The 20,858-nt window shown below is 41.8% G+C and overlaps 1 protein-coding gene across 3 annotated transcripts in view; it reads left to right on the forward strand.

The window, feature by feature from the left end:
- The window catches only part of asic1b (acid-sensing (proton-gated) ion channel 1b), an 857,627-nt gene that overhangs the window by 709,386 nt on the left and 127,383 nt on the right, over nucleotides 1–20,858 (forward strand). For all 3 annotated transcript variants that reach the window (XM_073071028.1, XM_073071027.1, XM_073071029.1), the window contains exon 2: nucleotides 9,247–9,400. In XM_073071028.1, the coding sequence (XP_072927129.1) occupies nucleotides 9,247–9,400 (154 nt within the window). The remainder of the gene's footprint in view (nucleotides 1–9,246; nucleotides 9,401–20,858) is intronic.

The raw sequence follows: 20,858 nt of genomic DNA on the forward strand, positions 1-20,858 counted from the left end.
TGACCGCATAAATCTGAAACATTAAAATATTTCAATAAGAAAGCCAATAGTAAGAGGAAGTGAGCTCAAAACTGAAAAGTACTCTGTGTCTTGATGGTAGAATCTCACAATGTGAAAGAGAGCAATTCAGCACATTTATTTGTGGCATGGTGCTACAAATGGATGCGCCGGTTTCCAGCCACATCTCAAAGTTGTGTAGGTTGGTAGCTTAATTGGCTGCTGTAAATTGCCCCTAATGTGTAGGTGAGGGGTAGAATTGGCGGGGTGCTGATAGGAATGCAGGTTGAGTTAAATAGGATTACTGTAGGGTTAGTTTAAATAGTTAGTTGATGGTCAGCAAGGATTCGGTGGGCCGAAGGGCCTGTTTCCTTACTGCATTTTCCTTTTGTAATTATGATGACTCTTTCATAGACCAGCTAAACCTATCCTCACTGGTCTTTCTTCACTGTCCTTTTTTTTCCTTTTCAAGTAATTATTAATTTCTCTTTTTATGACTAATATTGAATCTATCTCCACTGTCCATCAGTCTGGATTGGATTTAACCTCCCATCCACAAGATGAATTTGACAGTATTATGCCTTAGTGCTTAAGAAGTGCCATTGTTTGTATTTCAAATTCTGTGTCAAAATGGGCAGGTTGCTCAACAAGTGGTCCTCGTGCATGCTTTGAAATTGTTTGGGCATTCAGTGATCACAGGCTCTGTGTAATCCTGAGCCATTTTGCCAAGAAACACTCTGTTTGGATCAGGAGATCTTCTGACTTCCTAGAGAATGATTGACGTTCAATTTTAATTTGCCTTGGTAAATTATTCCTCTGTCCACTGAACCTACATTTAAACTGAAAGTACAGCATAGAATAGTTTCTCCTAATAAAAGACCATGGCAACAGTAAGTAATGAGAGCACTTCTAATGCATGGCTCATTACAAATTACCACACCGCTGTGGATTTAGATGATAGGATGAAAATAAAATCAAATCATCAGCAATCATTTACAACTTTGTTCTTTCAGTGAGAGTGCCAGATTGAGAGAAGGGATGAGGGGAGGTGGTTTGAGATCCCATACCTAGATTATGTGGTTAGTTATCCCAGATTCGTGTACTTGTCATTGAGCCTCACAGCGTGGAAACACCCAAAGGATTCATGCCGATCATCCACCATCATTCTTTTATTTTCCCCGCATTTCCCTCAACTCCCCCCGGATTCTACCACTCACCTGCACATTGAGTACAGGTCAAAATGTTGACGCATGATAGAAACCGACCTTGCCAAGCTGTCATTATTCCATACCATGAGCCTCTGTATATTCTGGCCAAGAAAAATCTCCAACCACGCCATACTCCTTCAGTTTCACCAAGAGGACATATCCACAGTCATTATGAGGAAACATTGGAGATGGATTGGGTACGTGATGAGAAGCTAGGCCAACTCCATCATCAAGACAGCACTTCTTTGGAAACCTTAAGGGTGGAGGAAATGCGGGAGACCAAAGACAACTTGGCGCCATACTGTAGAGACAGAAATGAGGACCCTGAACCACACCCGGAGCACAATAGAGAAAATGGCCAAGGACAGACAGACACGGAGGACCTTCACTGCGGCCCCAAATGCCAATGGCATAATAGGCATTTGATGATGTTGATGATTATGCACATTAGGGGGATTTTACAGCAGCCAGCTAACCCAGGTCTTTTAGATCTGGGAGGAAAATAGCATACCAGGTGGAAACTTACACAGTCACAGGGAGAACATGCAAACTCCGCACAGAGAGCACCTGAATCACTGGAGCTGTGCCATTGTGCTGCGCTTTGTTGTGTGTGTGTTTTTTTCTTCTTTTAGATTCATCTTTTAAGCTGAAACAAGGTTAACATACCTGCAGAACAGAAATAATTAGATTCAGTATGTGGTTGAGGTCATCTTATGGGGGGTGAGCTCATTTGAGGATGGTATTGAACATTATTCACTTCCAGGTTATTAGTTCACTGGAGAGCCAATATTTATTGCTTGCCACTTCAGGGGGCACTGAAGAGCCTCTGGGTCTGGAGTTACATATAGATCAATCCTAGTTCAGACAGCAGACTTCCTTCCCTGAGGGACTTTAGTGAACCAACCGGGACTGCAAGATAATCTAATATTTTCATAGTAACAGTTATGACTAAGCTTTTTTATTCTAAGTGATTTCTTACTTGAATCTCATACAGAGGATGGGGAATCTTCAAAGTCCCCTCCCCAAGAAAGCTGTGGAGACTCAGTTGCTAGGTAAATTCAAGACAGAGATCAGCACCATTTATGGGGTTAGGATTAGTGCAGGAAAGCAGGAGTTCAGTGAGGATTTCAATGAATGGCAGGGAAGGCTCAAGGCACCAAATGACCCCTAATCTAGGGAAAGATGTGCTGGCATTGGAGAAGACCTAGAGGATGTTCGTGAAAATAATCCCGGGAATGAAAGAGTTAATGTGTGAGGAGTGTTTGATGGCTCTGGGCCTGTACTTGCTGGAGTTTAGAAGAATGAGGGAGACCTCTTTGAAACCTATCGAATGTTGAAATCTAAACACAAAGTACACTGCAGATGCTGTGGTCAAAGCAACACGTACAAACAAGCTGGAGGAATTCAGCAGGTTGGGCAGCATCTGTGGAAACAAGCAGTCAACATTTCGGGCCGAGACCCTTCGTCAGGACTATTTTAAGAATATTGAAATCTGTTGAGTCTAGAGTAGATGTGGACAGGATATATCCAAATGTTGGGAATTCTAGGACCAGAGGGCACAGTATCAGAATACAGGGATGTCCCTTTAGAACAAAGATGAGGATGAATTTCTTTAGCCAGTGGGTGGTGAATCTGTGGAAATTGCCACAGATGTCGGTAGAGGCCAAGTCATTGGATATATTTAAAGTGGAGGTTGTGAGTTTCTGGATTAGTAAGGGCATCACAAGTTACGGGGAGAAAGTAGGAGAATTGGGTTGAGATGGATAATAAATCAGCTATGATGGAATGGCAGAGCAGACTCTATGGGCCGAATGGCCTAATTCTGCTCCTATCTATGTCTTATGACCTCCTTTTCTTTCTAGTTCTTATTTCCCAATTGTCCTGCTGGGATTTGAACTCCTGTCCCCATGTCAATATTCCTGACCACTGGATCATTAATAATAAGCCACCACCCTCTTATTCTGTTCCTGATGATTTTGTTTCCCCAATGAGCTGAACTAATGGGCTGTCTGAGCAAGACCAGCAATTTCATGCCAATTTGTGCTGAAGGACAAATGCTGTTCTTTTCACTGAGACTTATCGAGAGCAAAGTAGGCTGAATTTCATTTCATTTAAGGTTTTCATAGTTAATGTAAAGCGTAGTCTCTCACACTACCAGAATGACATAAGACTCAAACCAAGTCCCAAGGGAGAAATAGTTGGTCTACCAGTTCCCCAATGGGGCCCATTTCCCGTGGTAATTCCTTCCAAAATATTTTGAAGATTGATAATTATTTTTGACATTATTATCCAGTCCTGTTATTAGGAGATAATGTTCGATTAAAAATTTACATTTCATGAACATTGTAATGACATTTATAAAATGACATTTATTTCAGTCTTCTAATTAGTCTTTCAATTATGGAGCGTTAAGTGAACTGAGAAAACCTGGCCAGGTATAAGCCAAGCTGGCTAAGAAGTTAACAGCAGGACCCATTTTGTTTAAAGTGTCAGTGGCTCTGCGTGCCATGGTTTTTAAGCCTTCAGAGGCGGTGGCGGAATTAGATATAATAGTAATGTTTAAGAGGCATTTAGACAGACACTTCAATAGGCAAGGCATTGATGCAGTCCTAATGGGGACTATTATAGATGGGCAGAAAATTCGGTATAGATCTAGGGCTTGTTTCCGGTGACTATGATACTCAGCAACTCAGAATCTACAAAGTTAATTCTGTTTCTCTCTACAGCTGCTGTCTGACCTGCTGTGTCTCCAGCATTTTTGTTGAGATCTGAAGGTTACTTGGTGCAACAGAACCCTAAAGGCTGTGTTTGACAGTGGTCCTGTGTTGAACAGGACTTCTGTAATTCAAAGCAAAATACCCTGCCTCATGTGAAGCCAATATACTTGTAGAATGCTATGTTCCCTTTATGGATTTCCTGATGAATTTTATGATTTTCCATCTACAAAGGTTGAATTCAGGGTCAAAAATGACTCAGTGACCGGGATTCTGACATTAGTGAAGTAAGCATTGTCAGCTCCCTGTTGACAAAGTTTGCAGAAGCTTACCTTAGCAGTAATTTTTTCCATCAGGGTGGGAAAAGCCAGGGGACACTGCCTGGCAAGGCTTAAGCTCCACCCATAGCAATAGGATTCCAGCTACTGCATACCTGCCCACTGCAACACTGCTGCACAGTCTAACAGCCTTCTTTGACAGCTGATCTGGTTGGGGCATATCCTAGCTGCTGGAGGTTGGTGCTGTCGGAAGGATGGAGGCTTTAGCAGGGGATGAAGGTTAAAGAAGTGGGGTTTCATGACAGTCATATAAAAGAGTCTCAGAGTAATACAGTATGGAAACAGGCCCTTCGGCCCAGCTCATTTATGCTGACCAAGTTGCCAACCTGAGCGGTCCCATTTGCCAACGTTTATCCCGCATCCCTCTAAACCTTTCCATCCCATGTACCTGTCTAAATGTCTTTTAGATGTAATTGTACCAGCCTCTACCACTTTCTCTGGCAGCTGTATCCATATACCCACCAACCTCTGTGTGGAAAAAGTTGCCCCTCAGATTTCTTTTAACCCTTTCCCCCCTCACCTTACATCTACATCCTGTAGTTTTGGACTCCCCTGCCTTGGGAAAAGGACTGTGATAAGTTCACTTATCCGATGCTCCAGGGAAAAACATGCCTTGGGGATGGGATGCAATAGATTGTTCCATGACTTCAGTATGGGATAATACTGCTGATATAACTTTCTAAAGCCAGGCACCCACCCTACAAGGGAGACATGAGAGAATGCAGATGCTGGCATCTGGAGCAACAATCAATCTGCTGAAAGAACTCAGCAGGTCGGGCAGCATCCATGGGAGAAAGGAATTGTTGACAAGTCAGGTCAAAACTCTGCATCAGGACAGTCCTAATGCAGGGTTTTAACCCAAGACGTCAACAATTCCTTTCTCCCCTAGATGCCGCTCAACCCGCTAAGTTATTCCAGTGGTTGTTTGTTGAACCACCCTACAAGGATCGATTCCCTGGCAGGCCCTGTGCTAAATATCCCCGGAAGCTATTTGTCTTAGATTCAGGTACATGCACCGCCTACTTGCTGCTGATCTCCAAATTAATTGAAATTTACTTCAGAGTAGGAGCTTCCAGGATCTGACAGACTCCTTCCTGATCCCAAACCCTTTCTATATATTTGAGGAACAATGTTGTTACTGGCCCTGTTAATCATTCAGGTTGCTCTGTTGTGTCAGGAGGGAGAGGAAGATGTTGCACTGGCCTCTCACTGGAGATTCTGAAAGGAGAGGAAGGCGCAATTGCAAGGAGAACAAAAGTAGCTGAATCACATTATTATTCATTGTACAGCTGTTGAACATTGGCTCGAAGTCTGATTAAAAACATTTTAAAATAAACCTGTGCCAAATTGCCACTTAATGTGTAAAATCTTTTCAAGTTAACATCTCTGGCAGCTTCATCTCCCAGTGTTACTCTGTCATGTATTGTCCAGTAAAGGGGAGGCCAAATTCCAGCCACTCCTTTCAAGGAGTTCCTTCCTGGAGGGTGCCTCGGGTTATTTTAAGTTATATGTTTGAAGCTGATCAAAATATTGGCAGGCTCATTTGTTCTGCACTCCTTCTGGGCAGCAGTGCTTTGAAGTGGATAGAATTCTCCCCAGTGGAGATCATCTGCAGCGAGCGAGCAAGTATTCATGCATCTTATTTGCGTTAAAGGCATCGCAGCCTCTGACCAGTTGCGGAAAACAAGTGCATGCAGATACCGCTAGTGATGTGAAAACACTGCACCAGAGTTGTGACTGTTCAAATAATTCTGCAGTGGTACCAAGCGCAGAAACAAGGCAGTCAGTCTGGAGTATATCACCATATATAGACACCAATGAGACAACAGCAACAGTATGCTGTGCATTTCTAAGTATGGGTATACATGAGAGACTGCGGATGCTAGAATCTGAAGCAATAAACAATCTGCTAGAACAAAATGGTTTGAGCAGCGTCTGTGGGGGGAGGGGTATGGCAAGGGAAAGGAACTCTCCATGTTCTGCACCAAAACTCTGCATCAGGACTGCGTGTGAAGAACGGAGAGAGTGGGTGGTGGGAGATGGCGGCCAAGGTAATTGGTGGGCTGTAAAAGGGTGACTGGCAGATCGAGCCAGGTAGGAGGAGGGGGAGGGATCACGTTGGGAGACAGAGGCAGGCGGATGATGGATGGAGGCACTTGAAATGTTACCAGATCATCCTCGCATAGATACTGCCTGACCTGTTGAGTGTTTTCAGCAGTTTCTATTTTTGTTTCAGCTTTCCTGCATCGATAGGCTTTGGGTGCAGGAGTTGGAAGATTCCCCATGTATATAGTTTGAATTTCTTTCTAAAGAAACCATGACTTATTGAATCCAAGTGTATTTGTTAAGATCCACACGGCACAGCTTGCCGATGTTAGTGCTTAATGTGCACATGTGCCTTCATGCCACCTCTTACCTCATTTCACCCTGTTACAAGCCCAGAAGGAGTCGCAATTTTTATCCTGGTTAAGCTGGCGGTATGCTATGTTAAGAAGCCTAGACCGGGGCATCTGAACTCTGTTGTAGGTGGCCATCCTGCAGCCCCACTACATCATATGCCCAGGATGAGTTGGTGCTTACCTGTGATGCAGCCCAAGTTGTGCAGTCCCTCTGGCCAAGCTCACCTGGAGGTGTACACAACGAATGGTCACTGGAGCCACATCCCAGTTGGAACCAACAGGAGAGGAAATGTCCGAGGAGATCGTAAAGGAATATTGATCAAAAACTATTTGATGAGGAAAGGTTGGCAGAGCTGAGGTAATTTCTAGCATCTGCCTGTTGCTCTTGTTCCTCTGTGGAGGGGCAGATCAAAATGACTGTGAACTCAGTGCTTTTAGCAAAGCCACCTGCCTTTCATTTGGTCACACTCTCCTGTCTGAACCCAAGGGGTTTGGACTCAAGTTTCACCCGAGAGATGTGAGCACAAAAACCTTGGTTTTTGGGCAAGATGTTAAACTCTCAGGTGGATGTAGATGATCCCAGGCCTCCATTTAGAATTCATTCAGGAACCAATATTTATCATTCCACAAAATTGCACGGACAAATTACATGGTCATTGCCACATTACTGTTTGTGGGAGCTTGCTGTAAATCAGATTAGCTGCCACATTTGCTTCATTATAGCAATGACTACAACTCAAAAAAGCACTCATTGCCCGAAAGGAATCAGAATCAGTTTTATTATCACCACCATATGTTGTGAAATGTGTTGTTTTGTGGCAGCTTTGCAGCACAATACATAAAAAATTACTATGAGGTACAAGAAGAAATATATAAAAATAAGTATTACAAAAAGAGAGCAAAATAGTGAGGTTGTGTTCATAGGTTCATGGACAGTTCAGAAATCTGATGGTGGAGGGGAAGAAGCTGTTCCTAAAATGTTGAGTGTGGGTCTTCAGGTTCCTGTACCTCCTCTCTGATCGTGGTAATGAGAAGAGGGCATATTCTGCTGCTATAGAAATCAAATTTAAATTTGTCTCTCCTTGGGAATAATTTTTGTTTTCACGTAGTAAGATCAATGAGTAATATCAGCATTCATCACTGATCTCCAATTCGTTCAGATTTCCAGCAGACTTTTACTCGGAATACTGCAGAGAAAAACAATCTTCCAAGAATTCAAGCCTCCTGCAATGAACTGGCATGGGTCAACAGAGAAACATTCCCTGACTAATAACTGTTTTAATAAATAGTGGCTCTAGATTTTGAAAGTCTTAACACATCTTGTGGGTGGCGGGGTGGAGATGCTTCTTTACCAAAGGAGGTGTAATGTGCTCCTTCTCTCCGCTAGTCTGGGCGAGGTGTAGCACCTGATCAGGGTCATGTGAAGCCATGGGAACAGGTGGTAGATGCCTGTACGAGCAGCTGGTGCATATCACAAGTCCTGGTTATGCCACCAATAGCACCACGCAGACAATCTCTGGAGTATTGATAATGGCTGGGGTCACCCATCTTGTAAAGATACTGCCCAGAAGAAAGCAATGGCAAACCACTTCTGTAGAAAAATTCTCCAAGAGCAATCGTGGTCATGAATAAAACCATGATTGCCCATTTCATACAATATGGCACGTAATGATGATGATAATAAACACATCTTAAAAAAGGCTGTTGGGGGCAGTCACTTTAATTCCCACCATAAACAAGATACGAATTACGGTATCTATCTTGAGATATATATTTCAAAAGTAACCTTTATTTGTAATAAAAATATATATATACAAGAGAAGAACCAGTCAGTACTTTTACATTCATGGTACACGTGATACACGTGGTCACTAGTAATGCTCCCAAGGTTGACGCATTAATAGCAGAAATACATTGGACCTGTATCTGATTGTACCTTTAACTGATTGTGGCCTGGGATGAGATGTGATGCACAGGATTATTGCCATTAAATTAAGTAATTTATAGTGAGACACTGGAGTGTGATAAGCTGGTGGAATGAGGCAAGAGAGTTTGAGGTTTGGAAGTTTGATTTTCTATTAGTCAAAACCAGAACTGTATTTTGTCAATACCTTGGTGCAGAGATAGACAAGAAACATGACTAAATCTGATTTTATTAGTTGATCGAGTAGTGCCTCCCTGCAATTTATTTATGTAATTAAAGCTATTTTCAGATAAAGTGGTATGTTATTTTTCTGAAGTGTACAGTCCAAGACCTCCCCAAGTGACATGAATTTTAATACATGCTCTTTTGTACTGGAAACTATAAGCAAATAAACTTGAAGAAGATCTAGCACTGCCTCCATTTTAGCATTCTCACCCTTACATGCTCTTACTTCTAATCCTACCATGGTTTCACCTTGAAGCTCAACTGCTCTCAAACTCAGGCCTTCTATCCACCTCCAGATTTAGTCGCTCCTGTATAGGCTTGAATGAAGTCTTCTCGAAGGGTCCTCAAGTTTATAATATATTTTAGAAGTTTTACTATGTATCTTGATCCTGAGTGTCCAATCTCACAGCATCTAACTTTAAACTGTTTTGTTTCCTGTAGGTGTTCACAAGGTACGGCAAGTGTTACACTTTCAACTCGGGACAGACTAAAGACCAACCAATCCTGACTACCTTGAAGGGCGGAACAGGGAACGGTCTGGAACTGATGTTGGACATTCAACAAGATGAGTACCTTCCTGTCTGGGGGGAAACAGGTAATAGCTGTTTGCTCTATGCATAAGTATTCTTAGAATTTCTGTGCAGCGGATGGTAGTGCTCAATGTTGCAAGGTGTGCTAATAAAAGTTGTTTTGTTCATGAGCTCAGTCTGCTGCAGTGGCCATTTTGTTTGCTGTAATGTAGGCCCTGTTGTGACTGATTATCAGATTCTACTCTGATTATAAATCCAATGCTGGTTGGCACAGTATGGTCAGTGTCGTAGTTCTGAAATAAAACTTAAAGATTGCATTTCTCAAATTTAGATGTATTTTAATTTCATTTGCATTCAAATACAAAAGTTCTAGAGTGTGAGATCCCATCATACAGTTCCTTTCACTGTAACAAGGGCTCGTTAGTTGCATACTATAAAAAAGCAATTGTATAGAATATTATAATGTTAATCATAAACACAAGGGATTCTGTAGATACTGGGATCTGGGAATCCAGAGCAACACACACAAAATGCTGGAGGAACTCAGCAGGTCAGGCAGCATCTATGGAGAGAAATAAACAGTCATTGTTTTGGGCTGAGACCCTTCATTGGACTGAAATGTCGACTGTTTATTTCTCTCCATAGATGCTACCTGACCTGCTGAGTTCCTTTAGCATTGTGTGTGTGTGTGTGTGTTATAATGCCAATGTTATTGAAGTAACCCATAATTAAAATTGAATTGACTTTATTTCTTACGTCCTTCACATATACAAGAAGTAAAAATTTTTACGTTATGTCTTTGTCTAAATGTGCAATCATAGTAATTTATAATAAATAGAACAGTCAATGTAACATGGAAATACACTCAAATTAGCATGAGTTAATCACTCTGATGGCCTGGTGGAAGAAGCTGTCCCAGAGCCTGTTGGTCCTGGCTTTTATGCTGTGGTACCGTTTCCCGGATGGTAGCAGTTGGAACAGTTTGTGGTTGGGATGGTTTGGGTCCCCAATGATCCTACGGGTCCTTTTTATACACCTGTCTTTATAAATGTCCTGAATCATGGGAAGTGCACAATTACAGATGTGCTGGGCTGTCCGCACCACTCTCTGCAGAGTCCTGTGATTAAGGGAGGTACAGTTCCCATACCAGGCAGTGATGCAGCCAGTCAGGATGCTCTCAATTGTGCTCCTGTAGAAAGTTCTTAGGATTTGGGGACCCATACCAAACTTCCTGAACCGTCTGATGTGAAAGAGGCGCTGTTGTGCCCTTTTCACTACACAGCCGGTAAGTACAGACCACATGAGATCCTCAGTGATGTGGATGCTGTTCACCATCTCAACCCCAAATCCATTGATGTCAATAGGAGTTAGCCCATCCCCATTCCTCCTGTAATCCACAACCAGCTCCTTTGTTTTTGCAACATTGAAGGAGAGGTTGTTTTCTTGACACCACTGTGTCAGAGAGATGACTTCTTCCCTGTAGGCCACCTCGTTATTGTTTGAGATTAGGCCAATCAATGTAATGTCATCGGCAAATTTAGTTAGCAGATTGGAGCTGTGGGTGGTGACACAGTCATGGGTATGGAGGGAGTAAAGGAGGGGACTTAGTACACAGCCCTGAGGGGCTCCTGTGTTGAGAGTCAGAGGGGTGGAGGTGAGGGAGCCCACCCTTACCACCTACTGGCGATCTGACAGGAAGTCCAGGATCCAGCTGCACAAGGCAGGGTCAAGGCCAAGGTCTCTGAGCTTCTTGTCAAGCCTGGATGGAACTATGGTGTTGAATGCTGAACTATAGTCCAAGAACAGCATTCTCACATTAGCATCCTTCTTTTCCAGAAGTGTAAGGACAGTATGTAAAGCAGTGGCTATTCTGTTGTCTGTTGATCGGTTGTGTCAGTAGGTGAATTGTGGGAGGTCCAGTTTGGGTGGTAGCAAGCTGTAGATGTAATCCTTGACCAGCTTCTCAAAGCATTTGTTTATTGTTGAGGTGAGTGCGACAGGACGCCAGTCGTTCAGGCATGTTACCTTGTCTTTTTTGGTACAGGGACAATGGTATTGGAAAGATCCCAATCTATCTACCGTTTTTTTTTTTGGCTCTCCTCCATTATGTCATGTTTAAGCTTGGAGAAAATTAGAAGTCGGACATTTGATACATCTTTTGAATTTGAGCAAACCTGGTGACCTTTCATTCAATATTTTCATATGATTTAAATTTTCTTTTTTTTAACCTTTTTTTCACTTTTTAAAGTAAACTTTTTTCTTCTTCTCCATGACTTTTCAGATTTGACAGGAAGGATTTACCCCCCCCTTTTTTTTATATAAATATGTCCTCAAATGGAATGCCCAGTCTTCTTTTTTTTTGTTTTAGGTTAGTTTAGTGGGTTTTTTTTCTTAATAATGGCAATTTTTGATTTTTTTTTTGAATTGTTAAGAGGAGTTGTGGTCCCTTTTATATATTAGCTCAATATTATACTATATAGGATTTTGACAGTGTACACTCCTTTTTTGTTGTTTGTACTTCCATTGGAATATGTATTTGATATAACTTCTCTGATTTATATTTGTCTTTATATATTTTTAACTCAATAAAAAAAAAGATTAAATGGAAACCAAGGCCCCGTTCCTGCCCTCTAGAACATAGAACAGTACATTACAGGAACAGGCTCTTTGGCCCACAGTGTTGTTCTGAACCAATTAAATTGGTGATCAAATGGCCAACTAAAGTAATCCCTTCTGCCTACACAATGTTAATATCCTTCCAGATTCCTCACATCCATGTGCCTATCTAAGCATCTTTCAGAAGACCCTAATATATCTGCCTTTACCACCGATCCTGGCACCCACCACTCTCTGTAAAAAAAAAAAACCAACTTGCCCCTCATATCTCCTTTGAAATTCCTTCCTCTGATTTTAAATGCATGTCCTCTGATATTAGACATTTCAAGCCTGGGGAAAAATACTGTCTGTCTATTCTATCTATGCTTCTCATAATCTTATAAACCTCTATCAGATCTTCCCTTAGCCTCACCACTCCAGAGAGGGAAGAAAAACCTCTCCTTATAGCACATGCCCTCTAATCCAGGCAGCATCTTCTGCACTCTTCCAAAGCCTCAACATCTTTCCTATAATGAGGCAACCACAACTGTGTGCAATACTCCAGACGTGGTCTAACTAGAGTTTCATAAAGCTGCAATTCACTTACTGGCATTTGAACTCAATGCCTTGACTCATAAAGGCAAGCATGTCATATACCTTTTGACGTGAAGTTCTGATTTTAAATCTTAAACCCTATCCAGTATAGATAGCTATGGGTACCCTCACTAAAGGGGGAGGTTGTATTGCAGCTACTTACTCAAAGGCGATATCACTTCCCTCTTTATCCTCCGCAGCAAGTTTTGCTGCCAGTAGCCATATTTGAGTGGTGGATTCCCCCCTCCTACCAAGCAGGGGATACTTCCAGCACAAAGTAGTTTAAATTTAGATAAAATTCTTAAAAAAAGTTTAAAACTCAGAGGATTTCTATCTTATATTACAAAAGCTTTCCAAATGACAAACAATTTCTAAATCACAAAGGATTTCCAAAACAGAGGTACAATTCCTAAAAGCTAAAAAGACATACCAATGAATTACAGACAAACAAGTCTTCTATTGCAGAAATTGAAGGCAGAGGAATGGATTCTAGTTCACCCTGTCTTTCTGTTTTTCTTCTCATCATTCCATGACCAAGTCTGTCTGCTCTGTTATGTTTATATTGGTGACTTCACTAAGTAACTGGTTTGATACAGGCCATTTAACATAACTCCATTGTCTTACATGCATCTCATGTAGTCAGCCTCATCCTTTGGGCCAGCTCATGTGTTCTATAGACAGTTCTGTTTGTTTGCAAAACCGTCCTTTTAACTTCAGACTGATTATTGTTTGCAATTTAAGTTAAAAACTGAAGACTGCCTCCTGTAGTTAAACCATCGTTTTCCAAATGCCTATAAATCCTAACCCTAAGAATTCTCTCCAGGTAACTTCCCCACCACTGACGTGATGCTAACCATTCTACAGCTTCAAGAATTATCCCTGGTTCCCTTCTTGAATAATAGAACAACATTAGCTACTTCCCAGTCTTCCTTGACCTCACCTGTGGCTAGAGAGGACACAAAGATATTGGTCAAAGCCCCAGCAATCTCATCTCTTGCCTTTCTCAATTTTATCGGTGGTCCGTCATATTAGACAATGTCTAAAACAATTAATAATAATATAAGACATGTGTGGGAGAGTTTTTAAAGTGAAAAAGCCATTGCACTGGATCAGGTTCACTCTCTCGACCTCGGAAGTCCGGGTCCAGTAGTACGAGCAGTTGTCACAACTGGGGTCTTCTTTGGTTGCAGTGGATGACCATGACTTCTTTTGTGTCTTGTTATGCTCTTCGCTCCCCACAAAGCATTGCAGAACCACCTTCCTGGCCTTGGATCACAGTGTTGATCTCCTCCGCCCAGTCCACCAGAGCTGTCTTTGCATGCTAGGACAGGCATGTCCCTATTTCACTGGGGTATGAGGCCCGCTGGCTACCCTCACCTGGTTTGGCTTGCTTGCCGAAATGGTGTACCGGGGTGTGGCCACTGTTGCATGCAAACAGCTACTTGGAGCCACAAGTGAGAGCTGAATGTCTGGTGGGGACCAAAGGTGAGCAAGCTGCCCAGAATGGACATGACAAGCCCCTTCATCAGAGCTGCTACCCCTCCCTGGACTCCCCATACATCCCACCTCTCTCAATAATCTGGGGTATATCCCATCAGGCCCTGGAGACTTATCTACCTTAATACTCTTTATGAGACTCAACACTATCAACTTTACTTCGAAATGCCCTGGCTCAGCACTGATCTCCCTATCCTTCACGCCCTTTTACTTGGTAAATATTGATGTAAGGTGCTCATTAAGCACCTCACCCACATCCCAGCATATGCTCCTTCCTGTATCCTTCAGTGGTCCTACCCTCTCCCTGATTATCCTCTTGCTCTTAATGTATGTATAGAATGCCTTGGGATTCTCTTCAGTCCTACTTGCTGTAGAATTTTCATGGTCCCTCCTTACTTTCCAAATTCCCTTCTTGAGTTCTATTCTGGCTTCTTTATAATCCTCAAAGCCTCTGTTTGATTCCAGCTTCTTCAGCTTTACATAAGTTTCCTTTTCCTTCCTGACTATAAATACATCACTTCTCTCAACATCCAGAGTTCTATTACCTTGCCATCCTTGTCCTTCCCTCTGACTGGAACACATAGTACCTGTCCTGTACTCTGTGCATTTTGTCTTTAAACACCCTCCACATGTTCGATGTGGACTTTCTGAAAAACAGCTGTTCCCAATTTATTCTCCCTGGTTCCTGCTTATTGCTCTTCTAATTTGCACTGCCCTAATTTAATACTCTCCCGCATGGTTCAAGCGTATCCTTGCCAATGGCAATCTTGAAACTTAACATACCTGTCCTGTACGCGGTGCAGTTGGTCCTTAAACACCCTCCACGTATCAGATGTTGATTTACCCAAAAACAGCTATTCCCAATTAACTCCCCCTAGTTGTTGCATAATATTCTTGTAATTTGCACTGCTCCAATTTAGTACTCTCCTGCATAGAGCATACCTATCCTGGCATGTGGCTGGATAATAAGCTGACATGGAAGCACCCATGTAAATTGACCAATGCAAAGAGGCATTCAATATCCTTAGGTGTTTATATGGGTATTCTTGGGGTGCTGCACGAAAATCTCTGTTGACTATTGTTACGAACCCCATAACTGGGTTACTTACCAGCAAAGACAGAGGTGTCCGTTGGAGTCTGATGATACTATTTTTTACAGTATTTATTAGTAAAAATACACAAAAATAATATCAATGCAAATATACAGATAATATACGTCATCAATACTAAACCTAAAAGTGCGGGTATAATAATAATCAATAAGAAATAAGCTCTATCGTTGTCTAGGGGATAATGAATTGTCCGTTGGAAATATAAAGTTTGCTTCAGTTCACACAGGCTGCTGTTGTTTGTTTGTCGCTGTGTTGCAATTGTTGGGGAGAGAGAGAGATAGAAGAATGGGAACAGTTACCGCTATTGTTTTGCCAACCTTCCTTTATGATTTCGATCCGTCGGTGTCTTGTTGTTGTGGCCGTTCAAGTGTGACCTCTCCTTTAGCTAAACCGTTCTTCCATGATGAGCCTGCCACCCAGGCAAGGGAGGACACACACGAGCTCTCACCGGCTTTCGCTATAAAACGCTGTCACTGGATTTCTAGCGTTTCTCCTGGTGTGTCTGAGGGGTGTTCCCCAGACCCGACTTTTATCCTCACTCACGGGGTCTCAGATGTCAATAAGGTTGGGATGATACAATCCCTCAACCAGACCACTCTGGTTGTCCCCTGAGGGGTTTCAATGAATAGTACAGTACTCAATACACAATTCCTTCTCCAAGAGACAATAGCAGTAATCAGTGGTTCCGTTCCGCTTTGTTAGGAGACATTCCACCTTGTTGGGTATTCTGCGTCTCTCTCTCTCATTTCCTGGGTCACAGACCCGAAATAATAGCGATCTTGCGATTCTCAAAAAGGAGGGGGTGACTTTGCACCCTTCGGCCCATCAGAGTTGCTCCACATTCGTAACACTATATATATTTGTTTAATTAGATCTGTTCTTGATGATGGTTGTGTGGCTTATGGATCAGTTTCATCTTCAAATTTAAAATCCTTGGAAGTGATACAAGCTCAGGCTTTAAGATTGTGTTGTGGTGCAGTAAGGTCATCTTCTGTTTCAGCTTTACTGGTTGAAATGGGACTTTTACCCTTACAGTTGCGGAAGATGAAGTTGGTGTTAACATACTGGGTTAACTTGAGGGGACAGAGGAACAGTCACCCTTTTGAAAGTGTGTTGGAAGACTGTTGGGAACATCACAGGAAGAGTGTTTTTAGTTTTGGGTGGCTGGGTTCTCATCACACTCAGAATGTGGGTTTGCTGGATTATGTAATTAGTCCCACCATGGTTTTTTCCAATGGCTTTAGTTGATTTTAGGTTGCATGATTTAAAGAAGTTCAAGGATCCTGATATGCCTGAGAGCCTGTTGGTTCATCAATATGTTAAGGAAAATTGTTGTGATATGTTAACCATTGATGGGTCAAACGAAAATTTAACAGGGAATGTCAATGTGGCTAGTTTTGTGCCTGAATCACAGGTAACAATAGAGAAATGTTTTACTAACTATTTATCAGTGTATACTGCAGAATTGGTTGCCATCATTTTGGGCTTATAGTCGGTGGAGGAAATCTGTCCTTGCAAAGTTATAATTTGTTCAGGTTCTTTCTCGATCTTGACTTGTCTTAAAACAGGTCGTTCTAGCAGTAGGTCTGATTTACTGCTGGAAGCTCTTCAAACTTTATTTCATATTCAAAGTATTGGTCTACATCTACTCTTCTTATGGGTCCTTACACATAGAGGTGCTGAGGGAAATGAGCGGGTTGATTATTTGACCAAAGAGGCTGTTAGAAGTTCAGCTGTGGATATAGACCTTCCACTTAGCAAATCAGGAGCTAAAAGGCTGGTGGGGCTAAGAATCAGGGGACTATGGCAAGACCTGTGGGATAATGGGCATTAGCAGGGGGGACATTTACAGAATACACTAAATTGTTGGATTGATGAGAGAAGAGAGTAAGGCAAGAAGGGAAGGAATTATATTGACTTGATTTAGAATTGGGCATACTATGCTTAATTATTCTTTGTATTTTGTTGGAAAACATCACTCTGGGGTGTGTAGGTGTTGTCATTATTATGAAACAGTTGAACACATTCTTTTAGAATGTGAAGCATACAAGGTTGAAAGAAAGCAAATGCAGGCTGCACTACTAACTCAGGGGGTTGACAGTTTTCATTTAAGCACTTTACTAAGTTATGGAAGTGACTTTAATTTAATTCACAATATTGTCTTTCATTATTTAAAATCTGTCGGGCTTTTTGGGGTAATTTAGTTTTCAGTTGGTAAAGAACTAGTAGGGGTTTTATTTCCCTTCTCTCTACATGATACTCCAGTCCAGTTGGTGGCGGTGATGCATCTTTAAGTTAGACTGCCAACCGCTATTTAAAGTCAGATGAAGAAGAAGCATACCCATCCTTGTCGAGAGCTATCTTAACACTTAAGGAGTTGTGGTCACTGTTCCCTAACTGTCCTCCCACTGAAAAGTTAGTCAGCTGGCCAGGATCATTACCCAACACCAGATCCTGTACAATCCCTGTCTTGTTGGACTATCTACATATCGAATTAAGAAACCCTCTTGGATGCACCTAACAAATTATGCCCCACCTTAATCTCTTGCAATAAGAAGGTCCCAGTCTATATTAGAGAAGTTGTAGTCTCCCATGACAACAACCTAATTGTTTTTACACCATTCCAAAATCTGCCTGTATACTGTTTCGGTGTCTATTAGGGGGAGGGGGAGGGATTTGTAGTACAATCCCATCAGAGTGATTGCACCCTTTCTATTTTTGAGTTCCAGCCATACAGACTCAGTGGACAAGCCCTCCATTATGTCACCTCTGAGTGCAGCTGTGATATTGTCCCTGATTAGAAATGCAACTCCCCTGCTTCATTTATCCTTTCTAAAACATCAAAACCCTGGGACATTAAGCATCCAATCCTGTCTCTCTCTAAACCAAGTCTGTGTAATGGCCACAACATTTTGTCATGTCCTGAAGAAGATCTCGGCCTGAAAGGTTGACTGTTTATTCTTTTCCATTGATGCTGCCTGGCCTGCTGAGTTCCTCCAGCACTTTGTGTGCATTACTTTGACTTCCAGCATCTGCAGATTTTCTGTGTTTGTGATTCTCAGTATTTTTTTTATTTGCACAAGTTGTCTTCTTTTGCACATTGCCTGTTTCTGTATTTTTCCTTAATTCAATTGTATTTCTTTATTTTCCTGTGAATACCTGCAAGAGAATGAATCTCCAGGTAGTATATGGTAGATACATGTACTTTGATAATAAATTTACTTTGGCTTTGACTTTGACAGTTACATTGTATTAAATAACTATCTTTAAGTCACTGCATTTTGCTGGAGAAATAATCCTGCTTCAATCAGGAGTCTTTGCTGTCATTCTGGGCATAAGTTGTATTTACTTTGGGCAGTTGTGAATTAATCATTTATTTTTGGCAATTTTTGTTTGCAGAATTATTTATTTCTTTAAGCTGTGCATAGGATGTAGAATAATGTTGGCTTCTTTGCTGGGGAGATGACTGTTATTTGCTAGCACATCAGATTAATAGGATTAAGAAAGAAACTTGCATTTAGTCATAGAGCACTGAACCAGGCTCTTTGTCCCAACGGGCTCATATTGAGCACCATACAGCCATTTTATTCTCCCCACATTGCCAATCAACCCAGACTCTACTGCTCTCCTACACAAACTTCCAAACTTGTATATCCTTGGGATGTGGGAGGAAATTGAACCATGCAGGGGAAGCTAGAGAGTCACAGTGAGAACATGCAAACTCCACACAGAAAGTACTGGGAGTCAGGATTAAACTAGGGTTTCTGGAGCTGTGAGGCAGTGGCTCTACCAGGTGCACCATTGTGCCACCTTATATTTTTTAAAGCAACTTTCTCAATCTTAGAATACCCCAAAGCATGTTATAACCAATAAAAAAAATTTGAAGTACAATCATTACTGTAATGTTGAAAGCAAGATTCCACTAAAAGCAATGTAATAATGACTATTATACTATATAACATTATCCTGGTGCCCAAGAGGAGCGTAGTGACCTGCCCCAATGACTATCACCCAGTTGCACTTACATCCACAATGGTGAAGTGTTTTGAGAGGTTGGTGATGAAACATTATCAGCTCTTGCCTGGGAGGCAACTTGGATCTGCTCCAATTTGCCTGCTTGTGCAACAGGCCTACAGCAGATGCTATCTCATAAGCTCTTCACTCAATCCTGGAACATCAGGATGCTTTTTATCTACAAACCCCATTTCCAGAGAAGTTGTGATATTTTCCAAAATGCAATAAAAACAAATATCTATGCTATGTTAATTCACGTGAACCTTTATTTAACTGACAAAAGTACAAAGAAAAGATTTTCAATAGTTTTACTGACCAACTTAATTGTATTTTGTAAATATACACAAATTTAGAATTTGATGGCTGCAACACACTCAACAAAAGTTGGGACAGAGTTAAAATAAGATTGAAAAGTGCACAGAATATTCAAGTAACACCGGTTTGGAAGACTCCACATTAAGCAGGCTAATTGGTAGCAGGTGAGGTATCATGACTGGGTATAAAAGTAGCATCCATCAAAGGCTCAGTCTTTGCAAGCAAAGATGGGTCGTGGCTCACCCCTTTGTGCCAAAATTCGTGAGAGAATTGTTAGTCAGTTCAAAAGGAACATTTCCCAACGCAAGATTGCAGAGAATTTAGGTCTTTCAACATCTACAGAACATAATATTGTGAAAAGATACAGAGAATTCAGAGACATCTCAGTGCGTAAAGGACAAGGTCGGAAACCACTGTTGAATGCGCGTGATCTTCAAGCCCTCAAGCGGCACTGCCTAAGAAACCATCATGCTACTGTGACAATTATAGCCACCTGGTCTCGGGAGTACTTTGGAAAACCATTGTCACTTAACACAGTCCGTCGCTGCATCCAGAAATGCAACTTGAAACTGTATTACACAAGGAGGAAGCCATACATCAACTCTATGCAGAAACGCCAGCGAGTTCTCTGGGCCCGAGCTCATCTCAGATGGACCGAAAGACTGTGGAACCGTGTGCTGTGGTCAGATGAGTCCACATTTTAACTAGTTTTTGGAAAAAACGGGCGTCGAGTTCTCCGTGCCAAAGATGAAAACGACCATCCTGATTGTTATCAGCGAAAGGTGCAAAAGCCAACATCTGTGATGGTATGGGGGGTGCATCAGTGCCCACGGCATGTGTGAGTTGCATGTATGTGAAGGTACCATTGACTCTGAGGCGTATATTAGGATTTTAGAGAGACCTATGTTGCCATCAAGGCGACGTCTCTTCCTGGGACGTCCATGCTTATTTCAGCAGGACAATGCCAGACCACATTCTGTACGGGCTACAACAATGTGGCTTTGTAGACACAGAGTGCGCGTGCTTGACTGGCCTGCTGCCAGTCCAGATCTATCTCCTATTGAAAATGTATGGCGCATCATGAAGAGGAGAATCAGACAACGGAGACCATGGACTGTTGAGCAGCTGAAGTCTTATATCAAGCAAGAATGGACAAAATTTCCAATTGCAAATCTACTACAATTAGTATCCTCAGTTCCAAAACGATTAAAAAGTGTTATTAAAAGGAAAGGTGATGTAACACAATGGTAAACATGCCTCTGTCCCAACTTTTGTTCAGTGTGTTGCAGCCATCAAATTCTAAATTTGTGTATATTTACAAAATACGATTAAGTTGGTCAGTAAAACTATTGAAAATCTTTTCTTTGTACTTTCATCAGTTAAATGAAGGTTCACA

The sequence above is a fragment of the Hemitrygon akajei genome, chromosome 18, assembly GCF_048418815.1.
Source record: "Hemitrygon akajei chromosome 18, sHemAka1.3, whole genome shotgun sequence".
NCBI lineage: Eukaryota > Metazoa > Chordata > Chondrichthyes > Myliobatiformes > Dasyatidae > Hemitrygon > Hemitrygon akajei.